The sequence below is a fragment of the Onychostruthus taczanowskii genome, unplaced genomic scaffold (assembly GCF_017590055.1).
Source record: "Onychostruthus taczanowskii isolate IOZ18803 unplaced genomic scaffold, ASM1759005v1 scaffold31, whole genome shotgun sequence".
In the NCBI taxonomy this organism is placed as follows: Eukaryota; Metazoa; Chordata; class Aves; order Passeriformes; family Passeridae; genus Onychostruthus; species Onychostruthus taczanowskii.
Window position 1 is genome coordinate 1,263,107 of NW_024500461.1, and position 20,130 is coordinate 1,283,236.

Genomic DNA, 20,130 nt, shown 5'->3' on the forward strand with positions numbered 1-20,130 from the left:
ACCTGGAATCACTCCTGTCACCTCATGGGCAACGTGGGAAAGTTCACACTGACAGGCTAAGCCGAGGGGCACTATCTGTGGGTGCCTCATCATCGCAGCGCAGCTCTGCCTTGGCAACCTTCCCCATGTGTGAAGAGGGGCAGCGAGCTTGGCTCCTAACCTTGGGCTGGCCCGGGTGGCTTGGGTCACAGGAATGGCATGCTGCAAGGAGAAGGTGGCGGGGGGGGGTGTGGAAATAGCAGGGGCTTCTACTGAAAATATTAACCCGTCTATTCTGAAAGTGATGGCTGCCTTTGAAATCTCTCCTTATACATGTAACCTAGCCCCGGGCAGGGAGCGAGCGCCGGAGGTGTGAGGGGTGGGCTGGGGAAGGGCTCCCTGCGCGGCCCCGAGCCTTTGTCCTGCAGCCGGGCCCCCGAGGGCTGGGCAGCGGGGCCGGGGCCGCCCGCCGCGCCGGGACACTGCTCCCGAGCCGCGCCCCGAGCTCACGGCTCTTCGGGGGACGGTGCAAAGTTGGGCGTTTTCCGCTTGTTTTTGGGATTTTTGGGTTTGTTTTGGTTTAGTTTTTGCTTGTTTGTTTAATGTTTTTTTTTTCTAATTTGTCTCCCACCTCTCGTGTCCCCCCTCCCCCATCTAAACAGGAGATGTTCTCAGGACAGCACCCGGGAGACTGACTGGAATCAGTTTTGGAGGGTGATACACCGCGACAGCTAAAAGTTGGATAGGGTTTCAGCAGCTCCTATATAAAGCAGGGGGGACTTATGTCACTGCACTAATTAAATTCCATCTGGGTTGTTCCTCGGGGTGTTTTTGAGATTGCCACCCAACTCAAGCAGGCAGAGAGGCCCAGGGACAGCATGATGGACCTTTTTGAAACTGGCTCCTATTTCTTTTATTTGGACGGGGAGAATGGAGCCCTGCAGCAGCTGGAGATGGCTGAGGGATCCCCGCTGTACCCAGGCAGCGATGGCACCTTGTCTCCATGTCAGGACCAAATGCAGCCAGAGGCCGGCAGTGACAGCAGCGGAGAGGAGCATGTGCTGGCACCCCCGGGACTACAACCCCCTCACTTCCCCGGCCAGTGTTTGATCTGGGCTTGTAAAACTTGCAAGAGAAAGTCGGCCCCCACGGACAGACGGAAAGCAGCCACCCTGCGGGAGAGGAGAAGGCTGAAGAAGATCAACGAAGCCTTCGAGGCTCTGAAAAGGCGGACTGTGGCGAACCCCAACCAGAGGCTGCCCAAGGTGGAGATACTGAGGAGCGCCATCAGCTACATCGAGAGGCTGCAGGACCTCTTGCACAGGCTGGATCAGCAGGAGAAAATGCAGGAGATCGGGGGGGACCCCTTCAGCTTCAGCCCCAAGCAGGGAAATGTAAGCACTGCCGCTTGGCCCCTCCGCCGCCACGGCAGCGCCGCCGCGCCCGTCCCCTCCCTCCTCCTCCTCCTCCTGTTCGGCAGGGCCGCTGCGGGGGCCGGGAGGGCTGGGGGCGCGGAGGGCGCCCCTCGGGGAGCCTGCCAGCCCTCGGGCCTCCGGAGCTCCGCCGGCCCGGGGAGCGGCGCAGCCCCACTAACACCCGTCCTCTCCCCGTGTCTCCCCGCTCCCGCCTGTGTGCCGCAGATCCCCAGTTCGGATTTCCTGAGCACCTGCAGCTCCGACTGGCAAAGCGTTTCTGACCATTCCCGAGCCCTAGGAGTCAGCCCCAAAGAAGGTAACTCGCCCCGCGGGCCCCGCTCGCCGCCCTGACGGCCCTGCTCGCCCTTCGCCCCTTCCCGAGCCCCCTTCCCGAGCCCTCTTCCCTAGCCCCCTTCCCTCGTCCCGCCGGCCGCGGTCCCAGCGGCCCGGCCCTCACTCTCCCTCCTTTGCCCGGGCCCTCCGGCAGCCGGGAGCCCCCGGAAGAGGAGCAGTCTGCTCTTTAATGCCTCTTCTCTCGTTGAGCAGGAGTCTCCGCTGTCGAGTCGTCGGCCTCCAGCAGCCTCCGCTGCCTCTCTTCCATAGTGGACAGTATTTCTTCCGACGATCCCAAGCTGCCCAGCGCGGACGAAGCGGTGGAGAAATAAACCCGTTTTTGTGGTAGTATATTTAACGGAGATGAAGCCTCCACTCTCTCTCCTCTAAACTAAGTAACGAAGCCAATTCACACAGTAGAAAGCCCAAGTAGGGCCCTTTTTAAGATCGAATCAAGGTACACCTACCCCAAAGAAAATGGCTCCCACTGACTCGAGACAGACTTCTCCCTTACCATTTTTTTCCCCCGAGTTTTGTTTTCTTTAAATTGTGTTTCATAAACCACCCTCTTTAGACTTCTCCCTTGCCATTTTTTCCCCAGAGTTTTGTTTTCTTTAAATTGTGTTTCATAAACCACCCTCTCTTTTTTAAAATTTTTTTTTAAATTTTAAGATACTTACCTGTGTACCGGTGATCTGCTTTGTCTGAGACTCACCGGAAAGTTCATTCCTGTCTGAGTGAAGCTCTTGGTTGCATTGCGTGTGAGTCATATTTAACGAGTCCCCGCCTCATTTCGTTCCTGTAAATAATTTCAGTACTGTCTTTTCTTTTGTAAACATAGCATATATATATTTAAATGATGGAATGTGATATTGTATATAAGAACAGATGGATTTCTTGGATTGTAAAATAAAGCTCTTTGTGTTACAGTGTTTTCCTCCCATCCTCTTAATTTCATAAAATAACCCGATCCCGGAGTTCAAACCTGCCACTGACTTCAGTGAATGAAGGCCTGAAGAGTCAGACCCATGTGGCAGAAGCACGACCCGTGTGACTGGAGGCAGGACACGGGACAGATTTTTCTTTCATTTACTCCTCCAAGGTGTCCCCTTTAGGGCCGCAGCTGCTGTGTGAATCACCCGTGTCTCCGTGGGCTCTCGGGGAAGCCGGGCGGGCACGGCTGGGTGTGCAGACAGGACCCGCCGCCTCTCCGGCCGCCCGCAGCGCTCCGGGGCCCCCTTCCTCTCCGTGCTTGCGGAACGCACTTCCCCCTGGAAAGCGATATTGCTCCCCTAAAATGTCCAACAGTGCCGCTCGAGTACCTTGCCAGGCAAAGATGCTTCGCTGGCCTTGCCCTGCACGTGAAAAGTGAGGTTTGAAAAGAGGCATGAAAGAGGATAACCCCGCCCGTCGTCCTCCCCACACATCCCCCCGACCTCCTGCCCCGGTCTCTGAGCTGGGAGAGGCTCAGTGCGTCTCACCTTCTCCTCCCGGCACCGAGGACTTGAACGCAGGGTTTGTCTGCGGCAAAATTGACGGGCCTGCTGCACTAATGGGACAGCAACTGGCTGTGAAAGGAGCCCGCTCCCTCTGGGGCTGGAGGGAGCTGTAGTTTCTTCCCAGGAAAGGTAACTCCCCTTGACTTCCTTGAGCCTGATGGAGAGGGGAACGGGGTCCTTCAGGGAGGAAAGAGTTAAGCTGCCGAAAGAAGTGTTTGGCAGTGGGGGGGTAAGAGCATATGAAGCCTTTCACTCAGTGATGTAAAAAAACACAGCCTCTCTGAGGATGGTGAAACGGAGTTGCTCACAGTAAGAGCGTTACGGTTTGTAATAGATTGTACCCCCGGGAAGGGGCGACCACCAGGATCAGCGCATTCTGCCCCTGGCACACACACAGGGCTCGCCGGACAAGCCTGCACAAGTAAACAGAGGACACTTCAACTCTACCCGCGTGCCGTCTCCTCGCCAACTTTAGCCCTTGATTTATTCTTTGTTTCTGTTTTTTGAAAGGTCACAGTCGCGTTTCGGGAAGGTCTCCCCTTCCTGGCGATCTGGGGCACGGGTACACCCGTCTGAAGTGGAAGCTCTGGGTAGAGCCTGCCCAGAGAGCTGGCTCTCCAATCGGCCATGCCTTCCTACCACCCACCCTCTCTGCGCCGCCGTGGCCAGCCGGGTTTTTAAACCGGTCATGTACTACCTCTAAGTGCTCTCTAACGAGATACTCCCTTGCAAGGACTAATTGCGGCGGGACAGTGTGGTGGGCACAGTGATGCAACAGTTTCCCCATCTTTTTTCCTCCTTTCAAATTAAATTCCGTTTCCTCAGGGAACCCTCGGACGCTTCAGAAAGCGGCGAGTCGGGGAGCGCGGGGCCCTGCGTGCCACCTCTGCGACCTGGCACAGGACAGGAGACGGTGCAGCTCGCTTCTATGGCGAAGGCACTTGCCCAGTAAGAGAGTATTTGAGATCAGGCTAGCAGCTCGTCGACTTGCTCCTCATTTGTTTCAAACCTCGCTGAGTCCTCGGGAAGAGCTACACTCAGTTCACACGGCGATCCGAGCCCCGCGGGACCGCTGCCCGCACCAGGCAGCAGCCGTGCTGAGCCGCCCCTCAAAGCCACAGTGTCGCGCCCGCACCGGGGCAGCCGACTGTCAGGTTTGCCCGCAGCAGGGCAATCACCCCAACAAGCCGCCCTGCAGCACCCCCACGGCACCGTCTCCTCCAGCAGCAGGGTAACTTGAGCGGTTGTTTGGAGTAAGTTTGCCTAAAGGAGAGTTTTTTCATTAAATAAAGAAAATACCTCCCGAAGAGACTCTCCGTGACCCCCGTGGCTGCAGCCGATGTGTCGGGCTTCCCAGTGAAGGTCGTCAGTGTGTTTGCAATTAAAATGTTTGTGTTAGATATTAATAACGATAATCTTTACTTAAGTCCCCAGCCAAAGCAAACAGGGCCCTGGAATCACAAAATCAAAGGGCAATAACTGGGTAAAGACAAGAGGTTTGTGATTTAATGAAGTCTTTTTCCGGAGGGACCACGCACAAAGTCATCGAAGTTTTTGCGCAAATGCAAGTGCCCCTGCCGCTCCCTCCTCCCCTCTGCGGGCTGGAAATCCCATGCTCGACGCAGTCTCTCGCCTCTCCCTCCTCCGCTCCCCTGGGAACCAACCACCTGCCCGCTCCCTCAGTAGCGGAGGGACGCGGGGCTCCGCCGGCCCGCGGTGCGGGGTGCCCGGCCCGGAGTGGCACAGCTCCGCCGCCCGCCCGAGATGCCTGCGGGGCCGGGAACGATGGGAGGAAGGCGGGGGAAGGGGGGAGTGGGGTGCCTGTCTGCAGTGCTGCCGAGTTGACACCGCTTTCCTCTGAAGTGACGCGACCGAGGGTTTAAAGCCTTGGTTTTAGTTTGAGATTTTGGTTTTGTATTTTTGTTGGGGTTTTTTTCCCTTTTGTTTTGTTGGGGTTTTTTGATTGGTTGGTTTTGGCTTTTATATTGTGCATCTTTATTTTTCTCGGTGAAACCGTCCCCAGTCCAGGGAGGGAAGCGGGCAGCCAGCAGCAGGCTTAGTTCATTCTCTGATCTCGGTGTCAAGGCGGTAAAGAGGCGACACAGCAACTATTTCCACGGGAAAATTCCTGCGTGGACCACTGCTACTTCGTGGACCCCGCACGACTTTTCCACAGTTTCCGTCTTTCTGTGGAGAATGAGCTAGGGATGGGTGTAGGGGGCAGGGAGGGAGGAGGCTGAATAATTGAGCCATGTGCTCGCTAGGACGCCCGTCAGATAGCAGGAACTAGCAACTTTTCCCAGTCTCAAGGCTGCTAAAACCCCCTCGTGTCCCTTTGATCTCTCCTGGGAGTCCCGGGGAGCCATCAGAGGCCAATGCCTTCTTCAGCTGTCCTCTATACAATTCCCTCTGGCAGGTACTAATGTGTTTACTTAGGTGCGCACGGTTCCCAGCGCTGGGGGGAACCAAACGTTTCTCACACGGCTGGAAGCACCCGGCCCCACCAGCCCGACTGGGAAGTAATTTTGTTGTCGGGGCATCACGGAGGAGCACTCGCTGCCGCTGCCAGCCCGCGGCCGGCGGGAGCCGGGCGGAGCGGAGCAGCATCACCAAGTTGCGTGTGCGCTCCGGGGAGCCGGCCGGGCACAGCGCAAAGGCGCTCCGGATGGCCGGGGCTGGGGGTGCGCTCGGGGAGACCGCAAACACCTCTCACCCCCTCAGTCCGGTGATTTATGGTTTCGGTAGGATTTTCTTCTCTTAAAGGCGTGGGACTTGGGAAAAGATGGCATGCTCTGCAGAAGGTGCCCACATTGGATGGAATCCCTCCAGAAATAGGTGCGGCACGGCGATTCCTGAGGAGTGGGGAGGGCTGGGGTGAGGAACACCATTTAAAGGGATCCTGACACTTTCACCACTTTCTCTCTACCAGTCCACAGGAGCAGTGTCTGATGCTAAGGCTGTTCCCGCTTTCCAGACTTGAGCCTCCTGAAATGCAGCACCATCCTCCCCCTCCCCCCACCCCGCCCTTCGCCAGCAGCCTCATTAGCCAGCGCTGTAGTTCGTGTTTTCTCCCCCCTCTCTTTAGTTCCACTCGCCTACTGCATTTTTGCAAATTTGTTTTGAGATCACTTTACCAGAGGAGCCGGGGACTCTTTAAGGGATAGTAATTACTGATTTTTTTTTCCTTCCTGAGTGACAGGCCCTTCCATTATTTCTTCCATTTCCCCAAAAATATTCAAGGAAAAAGGAATGATTTTTTTTTTTCCCAGCTCTTCAAATACTTTTGGGGAAAAGCACGTTTCTTAACAGCCCCAGCTCCTCTGAGTTAAGAGTCAAATCTGAGAGCTGAAGCTGTGCATGCCAGGAGAGCGGGATTGAGGGGCTTGGCGTTGTGCACCAGGAGATCTACAGTGCATGCTTGGAGGGAACCCAAGCATGCACCAATCCAGAAAGGTGATCGTAACTGCAACCGGCACTTTAAAGATCAAGTTTATTTGTGCACGAATCATAAATATGTAAACAGGTCTATTTTAGCAGCACAAACGCAGTAAATGAAATTGTGTGTGTGTGTGTTTGTGTATGCCTGTGTGTGTGCACGCCACAGCCCAGTGAAGAGTTCAAGTTACTGCTGAGCAGAATCCCTCCTGACTGATGCTGTCTTAGGAAAACAGTGGGGAACTGTCCTGTTTCAGATGTGGCCCAACAAAACAGCAACCTGCACCTCAGAGCACCAGAAGCCTGAAATTTTGAGCTTTCCCACTCTGTAACTTTACTCCGTTATCAACTCCCTGCTTTTCATACAGTATTCATTTCAAAGGGGCTCCCCGTGTTTATGGCCCCAAATAAACCAAAGCAGTGCAGATGTAGCCTTCCCCAGCTTTTAGATGATTTTGCAGCCTTTCATAGGAAGAAGGGTGTGTGCATGGTTGCTTTTCAGGAAAAGTTTTAGCCTAAGAGTGGAAATCTGCCTTTGGGGGCTCGGGGGTGGTGGTAGCGGGGAAACAAGGATGGGTTCCCTCCAGCCCCAGCACAGGCCGAGCTGCTTGCCTTTCTCCGCCTTGCCCGTGCGGATCGGAGTACTTCCCGGCGGTGTGCGCTGCCACAGGGCATCTCTGCCGGGAGATACTTCCCTACCGGCCTTGCTCACTTGATCAGCGTCTCCTCCAGACAAGCGGCTCGCCGTGCCACCACATCAACCCTTCCTGAAGAGAGGCTAACTGAAGGCGCCTTTTTCCTGGACACAAAAACCGCCTCCGTAGAGTCTGAACCTCTGCTGGGTCATTTGCTCTGCGTTTGAGTTAGCCTAGGTCACATAATTTTATTCCCAGGTAGGGAAGGTTTCCTTTGCCTTCTCATAATATTTTCCTCAGCTACAAAAGCCACCTGGATGAAACCAAAGGATTCCTGCGCGTTAGCAAATGCCTGTTAAATGCCTTCATTACCACTCTAATGACCCTTGCACCGCTCCGCTCGGCTACTGCTGCGGCTGGGGCTCTGCAAGGCTTTTGTCCCCTTGTGTAAAGTTACTTAGGGATTGCGGGGTTAGAAATTTTACACTTCCAGGAGGGGTTTGTTGCGCTGGCAGCTGGGACGCATCTGTAACGGTACAAGTTTGCCTGAAAGCAGAAAATTAGCAAGCCCAAGGCACTGCTTGACTGTTGTGTCCCTAGCAGCTCCAGATCACAAGAGAAGGAGAAAGAATGAGAATGGGATTTGTCTCGGAGCAAACACATACACTTTTCTTTTGTGAGTACCTTTCCTTGTGATCCGATCCAGCAGCACTAAAATCTGGTTTCCCTCCTCCTCGTCTCTCCTGGCCACAAGTAGCTGTGCATTGCTGTCCGCCAATTTGTAAATTTGAGCGGTTGGTGGCACAACTTTAATTACTGGACAAAGCGCTCCTCGAGATAAATAAACACATCTTAGGTCTAAGAAGAAGGTTATAATTTTTCAGGTTAGACCTGGATCAGGGGATGTGGGAAATAAAGATGTGCGAGTAGACACTATAACTGTCCTTCCAGAGGAAACGTGTGATGGGAAACAGGAGACGTGAACACCGAGACGAGGAAGGGCTCTGTAGGAGCCACTGACAAGTGGTTCGTATGCGTCCACTGCCCCTCTTCCTCTTTCCATACCAAACTGCAAATTCACAGACTTGGTTGGAAATTCGGAGATGTCGCAATCAGTGCTTGGGAGGTCGTTCGTTAGAAAAGTGCCCATCTCTCGGCGCTCCAAAAGAGCGGTGCGGAGCAAATTGTCTCCTGGGGACTGGAAGGGGCTTGCCCAGACAGCTCCCGGCAGGGGCTGTGGTGGGATATGCTAATAAAGACTGGCCTCTGCGGACCAGCCTCCCTTTCCATGTATATATAAGGGCCCCCCGCATCAGCCGAAGGACACTTGGTCTCGGGTCCCTAATTACGGAGGAAATTGCCCCAGCGCACTGCGGAGCGCCTTGCCGAGGGCCGGTGGCCGCCGTTCCGTACTGACGCCTCCTCAGCAGGGATGGAGGTGATGGACAGCTGCAAGTTCTCCCCGTCCGAGCTCTTCTATGACAGCTCCTGCCTCTCCTCCCCGGAGGGCGAGTTCCCAGAGGATTTTGAGCCCAGGGATCTGCCACCTTTCAGCGCCCACGAGCCCCCCGAGCCTGCCTGCTCCGAGGAAGAGGAGCATGTCCGAGCTCCCACTGGCCACCACCAAGCTGGTCACTGCCTCATGTGGGCTTGCAAAGCCTGCAAAAGAAAATCCACCACAATGGACCGGCGGAAGGCAGCCACCATGAGGGAGAGGAGGAGGCTGAAGAAAGTGAACCAGGCTTTTGAGACTCTGAAGAGATGCACCACTGCCAACCCCAACCAAAGACTCCCCAAAGTAGAGATCCTGAGAAACGCCATCAGATACATCGAGAGCCTCCAGGAGCTCTTGCGGGAACAGGTAGAAAACTACTATCACCTGCCGGGACAGAGTTGCTCCGAACCGACCAGCCCCACTTCCAGCTGCTCCGATGGGATGGTAAGACAGAGGCAGGAGCCACAGGGCTGTGGGGACCCCAGGACGGCCCGCGGGCAGGTTACCCTCGGCCCAACGCCATGGGACTCGTGCCACGGGTGTGGGACGGGCCGAACGCATCCGGACATCAGGAAAAGGCGGGCGGTTCGCCCTAGAACAGGCCCCTTCCCAGGTTTTCCGCTGACCACGCGCGTGGGCTCTCCGGGGATGCATGGGGGGCGGCAGCGCTGCCCGAGGGCACCCTGCAGGCGCTCCGGCCCCCGGCGTCCTCTATGCTGTGCCCTTAGCGCGGCCTTAGAGGGGTAAGGCTGGGGGAGAGGGGTAAGGCGCTGCCCAGGGCCAGCCGCCTGGCTGGGGGCTGGGGGAGAGGGGGAAGGCTCTGCCCAGGGCCAGCAGCCTGGCTGGGGCCGGCTGCTTCCCTCCCTCCCCGCCGGCCTTTATGGCCCTTTCCCTGCTCGGGGAGCATCCCGCTGGCCCCTGGCCGGGGGCGGCAGGGCCGGCACTCGCCCCTCGCTATCTTGCAGCCCGACTGTGGCAGCCCCGTTTGGTCGGCGAGAGGCAGCAGCTTCGACGCCGTCTACTGCGCCGAGATGGCCCACGGTAAGCGCGACTCGACCCGGCGCGGCCGGCGGGCAGAGGCGGGCCCGGGCACCCCCGCTCTCTGAGGCACTGGGGGAAGGCAGCGCGGCGCCCCGCGGTAACGCGCTGCCCTGTCCCCGTCCCTCCCCTCGGCGCAGGGTACGCCGCCGATCAGAGCAGCGCCCTGTCCAGCCTGGACTGCCTCTCCAGCATCGTGGACCGTCTCTCCCCGGCCGAGGAACCAGGGCTGTCCCTGCGCCACGCCGACTCCCTCTCGCCCAGCGCCAGCATCGACTCGGGCCCGGAGACGCCCGGGACGCCGCTGCCCCGACGGACCTACCAGGCGCTATGAGAGGCCGGAGGGCCGGCACGCCGCGCCTCCCCCGCCCGGCCGCCTCCTGCAAACGCTTCTCGGGCGAGAGGGGCAGCCCCGGAGCCCCTTGGGCCGCCGCTTCCCTCTGGGGCCGCAGGCAAAGCGCCGCGCCGGCCCCTGGCCAGGGATTTCCCGCAGCCCGGCAGGGCGGGCAGACCCCGCGGCTCGGGACACAGGCGCTGCCCTGGAATCCCCGCTGCAAATAAAACGTGCTGTGAGAGAGCTGTCTGGCCGGCTGGTTCTTTAAGTGCATTCCCTGGCATGGGGGAGGGCAGCGAGACTCTGCTGCGGGGCGCCCGCCAGCATCCCTGTTGAGACCCACCCAACCCCGGGCGGCCCTGGGCTCCTGCCTGCGGGGCACCCCTGCCCGCCCCCATCACGGCGGTCCCCAGCCGCCATGTGGAGTGTCTCGCCGGGCTGGGGCCTGGGAGCTTGTCTCTCCTTCCACCAGTGCGTGAAAGTTGCCCCACTCATGGAGCAACAAAAACGTGGACCTTTAAATTCTCACACTGTATGTCCTGTTACGAGCAGAGTTTCCTTTATTTTCTGCAAAATTTTTCTATCCTTTCCTCCCTGCCTTCTCTTCCCGTCCACCCCTGCAAAGCTCAAGCTTCTTTCACTGGGTATGAAGAGGGACTGTGTATTCCAGAATTTGACCCTGAAATTGCGTGATGACTCTGCTCTTAAAACAACAGTATGATCTAGCTCTGATGCTGTGCTGAGGAATTTTACTTGTTGCTCTGGCAGAGACAAATTTAGAAAAGTTAGTAAGAACAAACCACATGTATCTCTTTCATAAGCCATGAGGTATATTTCACAATATTCAGAAAAAAATATAGATTTATTTGCCCCTAATTACTTTGGTCTTTTGGTCCAGGATGCAAGTTCATTACTCTACATCACTCTAGAAATAACCAGGTCAAATCTTCACGTGTTTTCAGATTTAACAGGTATTCCAGGCACTGAATTACGTCTATCTACTGTGAAAAATTTCCATTGTTTTGCACTCTTCTACATGTAATCCAAAACTTTCTTAGCCAACCCTCCTCACACCTCCCTCCCCCCCCAAAAAAAAGGAAAAAAAAAAGAGATGAGATGGAGAGGTGGGCTCTTTCAGTTCATCCAGAAATGTTTCATATGATAAATACCCTGAGTGCGAAGGGGTATATACACCTCACTATTGTGGGATAAGGATGGATTTGCCATTTGTGTTTGTGGTGCTAGCACTCGGCGGCCAAGGGGCCTGGCAGTGGTATTTCACCTCTGATAAATCTTTCACTTGAACCCAGCCCAGCTGAGTCATGTCACCAAAAGTTATCATCTGACTGGCCTTTGGCAGCATCTCTGAACCAAAGATAAAAGAAGCCTTTGCTTAGGGATGGCTCTGTCCCTGTAGCACACTGAGGGTCTCTGTCCCCCCACAAGGGGCCACAGAGAAAGTGAGGTGGCAGCTGCCTTCCTGAGCCTGCAGCAGGGCAGTAGCAGGTGTGTGTCTGACACAGGGCAAGGCCAGCCCGCCCTTTGTGCAAAGCCTCCTTCAAAATTACTTTCTGCCCTTGCCCATAGCCTTGAGGTAAGTGTTCTTTTCTTGCGGAGTATTTCAGGAGGGGCCTTGACCAGAATGGGCTTTCTGTGTATACAGATATGTCTGAACTAATCATGGAGTAGAAGTGGTTTTAAACCCCTGAGTTGCAGTCATGCAGAGGTACAAACAAGGTATTCTCACACTCATGTCATTGCAGATGCTTCAGCAGTATGCAAGTGCCTTAACACAGACGTAGTCTTGGTTCTGGGGATCACTTCCCAAGCCTTCTGTTCACAGGAATCCTTATGCAAGACCGTGAACATCACTGGTTTTATTTCCTGGCTTCTCACACTCTGCTGCAGTGTTGCAGTGTTTGCTCCTCTCAATCAAAATACCATCGCAAGGATACTTATTATGCTCAGGATTTAATAGAGTGCAGATGATTTTAAATGGTATTTTAAAGTGAGCTAAGCTAGAGAACTTTCAGCATTTCGTTCTGCGCAGTGCTGACCTTGGCAAGTGATCTCAGATGAAGTATGCAGAGTAACACTAGCAAATCACATGCTGGTAATGTACACCTCTCTTTGACTGGCAGACATTTTAGGAGTCGCAAAAAGGTCAATACTTCTGAGAAGTAGCTTTTCAGAGTGTGAGGAGAAGCATTCCGTCTGTGGGATGTTTGTCCGTAGGCTCCTATGTCCTACTACAGTAGTTTACAACCTCTAGGTTTTGCTGTACACGTTTGGGAAACGAAATCTTAATTCCAGGCCACATATGAAAAAAGCTCCCATGAGGTGAAAAGCACAATAGGAATGGAAGGAATGGAAGTGGATGTTGTAAGGAATGGAAGTGAGCGCCATGAAACTGCCTTTAGTCTGTGGATTGGGAAGAACAAAAAGGCTGTTGAGAAATTCACTGTTCTAGTCAGATTTTACATATTTCATAATAATATTAATAAGTGCAACTGAAAAGAAAGATTTGTATTCTATATGAAACGTTCATTTAAGGAAGGCTGTGCCCAGAAATAAATAAGAAAGTGATGATCTAGAAAATTTGAGCTCCACCTATCCCAACTCCTACTATGTGTAGATTGCTCAAGGTTCTGGGGCAGTGTGTAGTGGCCTCACAGGCAGGCGGGCAGGTGCAGGGATGCTTCACAATGTCAGAATAATGAATATAACACAGAAGGTGTGTTACAGCAAGTTTTCTGACTACCACTTGCTGCAAGAAAGGGTATAATTCTATAAAATTTTTAGAATACAAAAATGTTGTATTTTACCTCTGAAAACCATGCTTATTTTGCTTAAATTATGACCAGGGGAGGCAGCTGAGCTTTGGTTTTTCTTGTGTGTGAAGTCTCTTTATCTTTTGTTAATAAACCAAACAGAGATCTTTAGTGAAATACATATTTTAAATTCAGATCAAAAGAGACATTTGTACATTGCAAAACTAACATAGAAACCTGGAAAAGATCTCTTAAATATAACATCAAGACAAAAATCCTGCTTTCTTAATGTTCAGATTTCTTGAGTTGCTTGTGTGGGAAACCACTCCTTTTGCCTGTAGCAAAAGACCAAGCTCTTTCTTTCCTGTGGTAAGGCTTAAAAGTGATACATTTTAGTATCACTTTAGTATTACATTTAGTAATTAGTTCTTGGAGGATGAAGGGATCTTTATTTGTAGTGCTTGTCTAAATATACCTAGGAACACCTCAAATTCACAGCTACACTTCAGTGGAAATTCAGCATCTCTTCTTCCCAGTTCACCCTGCTTATCAGGAGCAGTCAGACTTCACCACAGCAGGTAGCTCACCTCTCCCCACCCTAAAACTTCTCCCTCACTCCCTTCTTCCCTCCTTTCCTCCTTCTTCTCCACCTTCTCCTCTGCAGAACCCTTGACTCGCTCATCACTTCTCCCTGCTCCTCTCAGCTGGGCCTTGGCGTGCTGGAGGACTCACAGCTGGCCAGCTGACTTCTGACCTTTGGCAGCTTCTGCATGGGGTATCAGCCTTACAGCTGGCCACAACTGCCCTCCTGGCAACTAAAAGCATAATGAGCTTGGCCAGCTGGAGAATGGGCTAGAATCCTACTGGCTGATTTGACCCTGTGTGAAGGATTGAGGGGTTCACCCCCAAATGTGGAGGGAGTGAGCAGTGCATTTGTCTATGTGCTGCTGCCCCAGGGCATTAGAGCCAGGCTCCTCCTACAGCCAATTGGATTATTGGCATGACTAAAAAAAGAGATAGCAGAGCTGCTTTTTCTCATGTTTTTTTTTTTTTTTTAGAGTTTGCTTTTGATTATCAGGCTTCATTAGTGGCTATTACCCTCACTGCATCTCATGGTGTTCACTCCACAGAGTCCAAGAGATACACCCATCTGCCAGACCAGGAGTGGGCTGAGGGAGTTATTCCCCTTCCCAAACACAGTGGGATATATTGTCTCTTTATTTAGCAGGTAGATAGATAGACTTTCTTATCTCCAGGAGGTTATGCATCTTGGGCACTTACAGATATCATGCAAAACATTGTACTGCTACTTTCTCAAAAGTCTCCTGCTTTCCACTCCCCTGACCAGCTGAAAGGCATCATTGATCCATGGAGTCTGTTTACTTCTTGAGCATTAGTAACCTTTATGAGCTGCCTGGCAATCTGCTGAAAAATGTTGCTGGCTATGACGCCAAAGGCACTGCTCATCTGTGCTTGAAAAAGGTGATACCATGATATATGAGGGTAAGCAGGTCCAGAGAGAGATCAGAAAGGTGTTTCAGTATCTGCATTAAATCAGGTGAATTTGGGTCTGATACTCTCTGAGAGGCCTTCAGACCTGGAGTAGCAGCAGAGAAAAAAAAAGTGCATTTTTTCTCATTATTTCTCTAATCTTCTGTGAATAAATGCTTTTGAATAAATGCTTTTGAACTGATACTATTTTCTGTTTTAAAAATCTATATAACATGACTTGAGAAAGTAACTTTAAAAGCATTAAAACTCCTTACAGCTGGCTGGAGTAGAGTGAGTCAGTCATCTGGAGGTGGCTGCCTCTGCTCTGGTCCTCACTGTCGTGGTTCTGTCTCCTTTGGATAGTATCAAGCTGATATTGGGAGCAGACACCACACTCTTCTCCTCTGGGTCTATGCCTATGAAGACCTGTCATTCTGAGCCTAGGACTCCTATATTTAATTAAAATTGTGTCTTGAGCAGCTGGGAGTCCTTCTGGCCTTTATTTCTCAGGTTGTATATAATGCTGTGAATTCCCAAATGGGAATAGTTTGGCTGTAAAACTTCAAATGGATGGGCATCATCCTCTTGGATGCCTGCAGTAGTGAAGACTTACGCAACACCCGAATAGTAAGATTTGAGCTCATAATCTCTGGGTAATTAAATGGGGATTTTTCTGGGCCTCATCCTGAGTTTAAGCATTCACCCTCCTCTTCCTTGCAAACTCTGTGCAACTGTTTTCCTGGTCACAGATAGTGTGTGACCTCCCGTGAGGAGTTTGTTCCTATTGTGCAACTGGCCAAGGAAGACACATCCCATGAAGGTGCTTCATGCAGTGGGAAAACAGGCACCCCACTAATCTGAAGCTGTTTGATTGCTGGAAATATGGGTGAAATAACACCCAGTGTGGGTGAAAGTGCCTGTCTCATATTGGGAATTCCCTTTGGAAGACACCTGGTGACAGAAAACATGGGGTTCCTGCTGAAGCCAGGAAGGTCAGCATGGAAAAGGAGGGCAGTGGTCACACGGCTGTATATGCAGCTACTCAATATGGAGTAAAGGGATGGTGAATCTAGGCTACTGGGAAAAAGTTTAATAACTCTAATATCCCTTATGCTGAGCATGAAGTAGAGGAGAAACCAAGTAAACAAGGGCTGAGGCAGCTGTATCCTACCAGTGCCTGAAACACACATTTCTCACAGGGTTTCATAAATTTTTCACATGTTTATTTCCTGGGTGAAATACAAAAATGACTGAACTTTGAAACATGAAACTTGTTATTTCTAAACTTCCTAGTAAATGGGATAGTGAAACTCTTTTTAGAAAAGTACTTATGAAATTGGACTTCTCAAGCAGAAGTGGTCTGCTCTGAGGAGCATCCTGACCATGTCTGCCTCCCACAACCCACATCCCCATCGCTCTCTTTTCTGTGGAAGATAAGGGCTATGAGAAAAAAAGAAAGATGTATTTTGGTGTATAGTCTTGCTTTAATACATTCTTTCAACAGTACCATTATTACTTACATTCCTTTTAATAAAGTGAATAGTCCTATTTTTTACTGCTTTTTTGTCCATTTTTTTCCATCTATATAGAGTTTTATTGTTGATAAGCAATGCGCTTGTTTGCATGAATAAGTTTGAGTCCCATTTGGGTTGAATATGTACAGAATCATCTCTTTATCTTCATGTAAACTCTCCTTTAATCAGAAATAATGTATTATAAGGTACAGCTAGACAGCTAGGTTTATTCTTCCTCCAACTCCACTGAAGCCCCTGGAGTTTCACCAGGAACAGATCTGGGCCAGAAGGCCTAGAGTATAGTTACAATATATTCGTTTTCTCATCCTTCAAAAATGGACTGTTTATGCGCCAAGCTGTAAAGTGATATTCGTGATGACTGAAGCCTGAGCAACATTAAAATATCCAGATCCTCTGCTCCAAATCCTCTGGTATCCGAAACTGTTCCTTTGCTTTCAAAAGGAGGGGTTTATTGCTGCTGAGGGTAAACAAGGGCAGGGGCACAGCTTTGGTGCTCAAGCTGAAATAAGGACTAGCCTAGCTGATATTGCAGCTTAACTGCAGCCAGCCTATGTCTCAGAAGCTGCCCCAGCCCCCAGGTGTGCCCAGGGCCCTCTGCACCAGCACAGCCTTCCTGCTCCTGTGGCAGAAGGTTTCTGTTGATCCCTTCAGCTCAGAAACCCTTGTGAGACTTGCTGCCCCATTCCCAGAGGAGCCCCCTTTTCAGAGGATTTTTTCTTTAAATGAAAAGTACTGTGGAAAATTGCTTTTTATTGCGATTATAATGGATACAGTGGTTCACATAACTTGCAGTGTGCTTGAGAGCCAGAGACCACACTCTGTTCACACACTGGCATATCAAGTCCAATCATGTTTTCTGTTTAACTTGGCCATGATATCTAGAAGTAGGAGCTTCAAATTGTGCTCACAATAACTGCAGTGTTGTTTTGATGGTCTTGAATGCCAATCAGCTCTTACTAAATAGGTAAGATAAGGTAGGTACCTCCTTACTTAGCACAGTAGTTATTGATAGATAGTAAGTGCAAGGAGCTCTTGAAGAACTCTTCCTCTGGAGCCTAATTATTTTTAAAAAAGCTTTGCCCAGCTGTTTAGTTAGAAAGAAATCTAGAGAGAAAACATTGCTGAACACATGATAAAACCCTCCACTTTTTAAAAACAAATTTCAGATCTGTTAAAAAAAAATCAGTATGTCTAAAATGTTACAGAAAGATGCAACAAAATTTATTTTCACATCCTTTTGAACCAGTAGAAATACCTGTGCGCAGACATACTTTATATATGCAGGTTTTAGCAAGTTCAAAGCCTAAAAAGGGAGCCTATCTGGGGGAAGGAAGAAAACCAATAGAGTAGTACTACCAGATTCTCTACTTAAAATGATATAGGAGTAGTTTTGGGGGAATTGGTCATGTGATGCTTGACTGAGTGTTCGGTCCCCATATAATTTCTTATATGTAATCCTGGTATGTTATATGTAGATGTCTGTAGTGTCTCAGGCAAAGCCTTTGCCCACAGCTTTACCGTCATACTGCTACAGGCGATTCTTTCAGAAAGCTCAGGGCCTTTAGAGATGTTAGAGGATCCTGGCAAGCAACAGTTCTGCAAGGGGGAGATTCTGCATCTTTTAGCTACCTGAATAGCTCTGTTTGATTCTAATCTTGGAGGTAACTTGGTTGAAAGTTGTGAGCAACACCTACAACTGTTCTTCCTCTAATTACTGGAAGAAATGTGCCTGGCAAATATTTGGTGGTTTATGAACAATTTTATGTTCCTGTTTCCTGTTTCCTTTTGAAAAGGAGAAAAGCAGTGTATAATCTAGTTGAAATTGTGGTTTATCTGAGAACTGCCTGTGCTGTAAGAATTAGAGCATTGCCCCAATATTAAACAATCCTCAAAATTTCCTGATGACATGCATGCTCAGGCAGGATTTGGCAAGTCAGAGCCAACATTGGTGCTGTTCAGCATGGCAGACACACAGACCTGGGCTCTAACTTAGAGCTGAAAGCAGGCAGAAGAGCTTCTGGATTAATTTTGATGCTGTAATTCTCCCACTGCAATTAAATGAAATGAAGCACCTGGTAAGAGAAGGGGAAAAAAGCCCTGAATCCATATTGAAAGCATATGCTGTGCATCTGAGCCAAATGTGACTTGAATAGCCGTAGCCTGAAAATTGGAATTTATAAGCATAACCCCAATCCAGCAGAACGTGTAACACACAAATACTTATAAAATTAAAAATAATTCAGCAGCACCCAAAGATAAGAACATCATAATATATATTCTTCTGTTCTTAATAGAAGTGCCTGCCTTCAAGTGACACCCTGCACTTCTGCGAGCTTTTACTCCCTCTGGCTTCTCCAGAGAAGGCTGCTGCAGCTGAGGCCCTTTTGGGTGCAGGAATTCAAAGCTGAAGAATCCTTTTTCCAGTGGGATTATTCTTTTTATAAAGCTCTGTGTGTGTGCTGGAAAAGTAATTTATTTTGTCACTAATGTGGGATAAAGCATCATTATGCTTCTCAGCTGTCACTGGGGAGTATTTGAAAGTGGTAAATCTATTTTGGGCCCAGTAGTAGCTCTAATCATTCCAGTCTGAATAAAAAAAGTAGGAAGTACAGAACACAGTCTGAACTCTGCTTCTCCATCCTCACCACCACCCCCACCTTCCCCCCCAAAAAAACCCAAATTCTGAAACTTAAGGGACAGAATTTCTGTAGAATGTAGGATTTTTTAAAAATAACATTTCTCTAAAAATGGCATTCTTCTTCTGTACTTCTGTTGAAGCACAGATTTTTAAATATGACTAAAAAAAATCAAGTATACTATTTAAAATATTGAAATATACAGGAGTTAGGCACTTTACAAAATCCTATGGCAGACGAAGGCTCAAATTCTCTGGGGGATTAGGTGTTTAAATATAGCTGAGAATCAGAGACTCAGGTCCACAAGCTGGGTTAGAGATGCCCAGTGCCAAGGGCCTTATCCTTGTAAAGCTGTACAGAACACTGGGAATATGGGAAATTCTCAACACATGGGGTGAGGCACCTGGGCCCCAGTGTAATGTGTGAAGCAGGGATCTGTCTAAATACCAAGAATTTGATGAAGAACATGTCTTACTTAAATGTCTTAATCTGGATTGGAATATAGTGTCTTTCCCCAGTCAAGATCAATCTGACCATCTTTCCTTCTGTCTGTCTGCCTTTTCACCCTGTGCCCAAGCCCTGTGTTTCATGGTCTAAGCAGGGAGAAGTACTTCATTTACAAAGTACGAGGGGGTGTGCAATTGTTCCACTTTTATTAACTGGGTTGTCACTTACAGCACTCACTGATGATGTGGGAAGATGAGTTCATGCCCTTTTCTGCCTATGTCAAAGGGACTGTTTTGATTAGGAGAGAAGAGGGTGTTTCAGGGCCTGGTGTCTCCAGTGCATATTTGAATTGCATTGCTACATGGACTAAACTAGATGGTCTTTCCTTCAGCTTGCATGATGACTTTGGCTTCTCAGACATTAAATTTGCCCCTAAATCATATTTCTGCTTCCTTTTTTCCCAGGTTTTGGGATGGATGAGTTGTGTGGCATATCATCCTCTCTTTCTAAAGGGCTCTGTGATCTTTTTGGTCATGTGTCTGGAAGCACAGTTACTACATGGATAAACTGTTGATGTTTCACATCCTGCAAGGACAGCACATTCAGTCCTGTGACAAGACCTCTCGTGTGTGCTCAGACATGATGGGAGCAGTCTTCTCATCCTCATTTTCATGTGCGTCCCTTGCAACATGTATTTGGATCATGAAGGAGGCATACTCCTTGTTAAGCACAAATAGGCAGGGTCAGGACCTATAGCCCATGCCTTTTCAAACTGAGTGGATATCCTGGAGCAAGAGCCTTGTAACCACTGGGCTGCTGAAGAAGGTGGATCTTTGTGGGCTGTGAACTGGAGACCCTGTGACAGGAAATTCCATCAGCTCTCCTGTGGTCTGGGTGGAGTGTGAGCAGTGGGAACAGTGAGGTCCTAATCCGCCACAACTGTTTGCTGAATGACTTTGGTATTTCTTTGGGTATTTCTAGACTTCTTTGCCTTCTAGAGGAGGTCTCCTTGCCAAACCTTATCCTCTTGGGACAAGCTGGATCTTTAGGACAATTGCAACAAGGTTTCTGATAAACATCAAGTATA

General features: G+C 50.2%; 2 protein-coding genes across 2 annotated transcripts; both read left to right on the plus strand.

Moving 5' to 3' along the window:
• Positions 1 to 238: 238 nt before the first annotated feature.
• Positions 239 to 2,289, plus strand: MYF6 (myogenic factor 6). Its single transcript, XM_041409865.1, has 3 exons — positions 239 to 1,373; positions 1,620 to 1,710; positions 1,941 to 2,289. The coding sequence occupies exons 1-3, from the start codon at positions 858 to 860 to the stop codon at positions 2,057 to 2,059; spliced, it is 726 nt and encodes a 241-aa protein (XP_041265799.1). The 5' UTR covers positions 239 to 857; the 3' UTR covers positions 2,060 to 2,289.
• A 5,528-nt stretch (positions 2,290 to 7,817) lies between these two features.
• On the plus strand, positions 7,818 to 10,401 carry MYF5 (myogenic factor 5). Its single transcript, XM_041409866.1, has 3 exons — positions 7,818 to 9,235; positions 9,757 to 9,832; positions 9,970 to 10,401. The coding sequence occupies exons 1-3, from the start codon at positions 8,729 to 8,731 to the stop codon at positions 10,161 to 10,163; spliced, it is 777 nt and encodes a 258-aa protein (XP_041265800.1). The 5' UTR covers positions 7,818 to 8,728; the 3' UTR covers positions 10,164 to 10,401.
• The last annotated feature ends 9,729 nt before the right edge of the window (positions 10,402 to 20,130 follow it).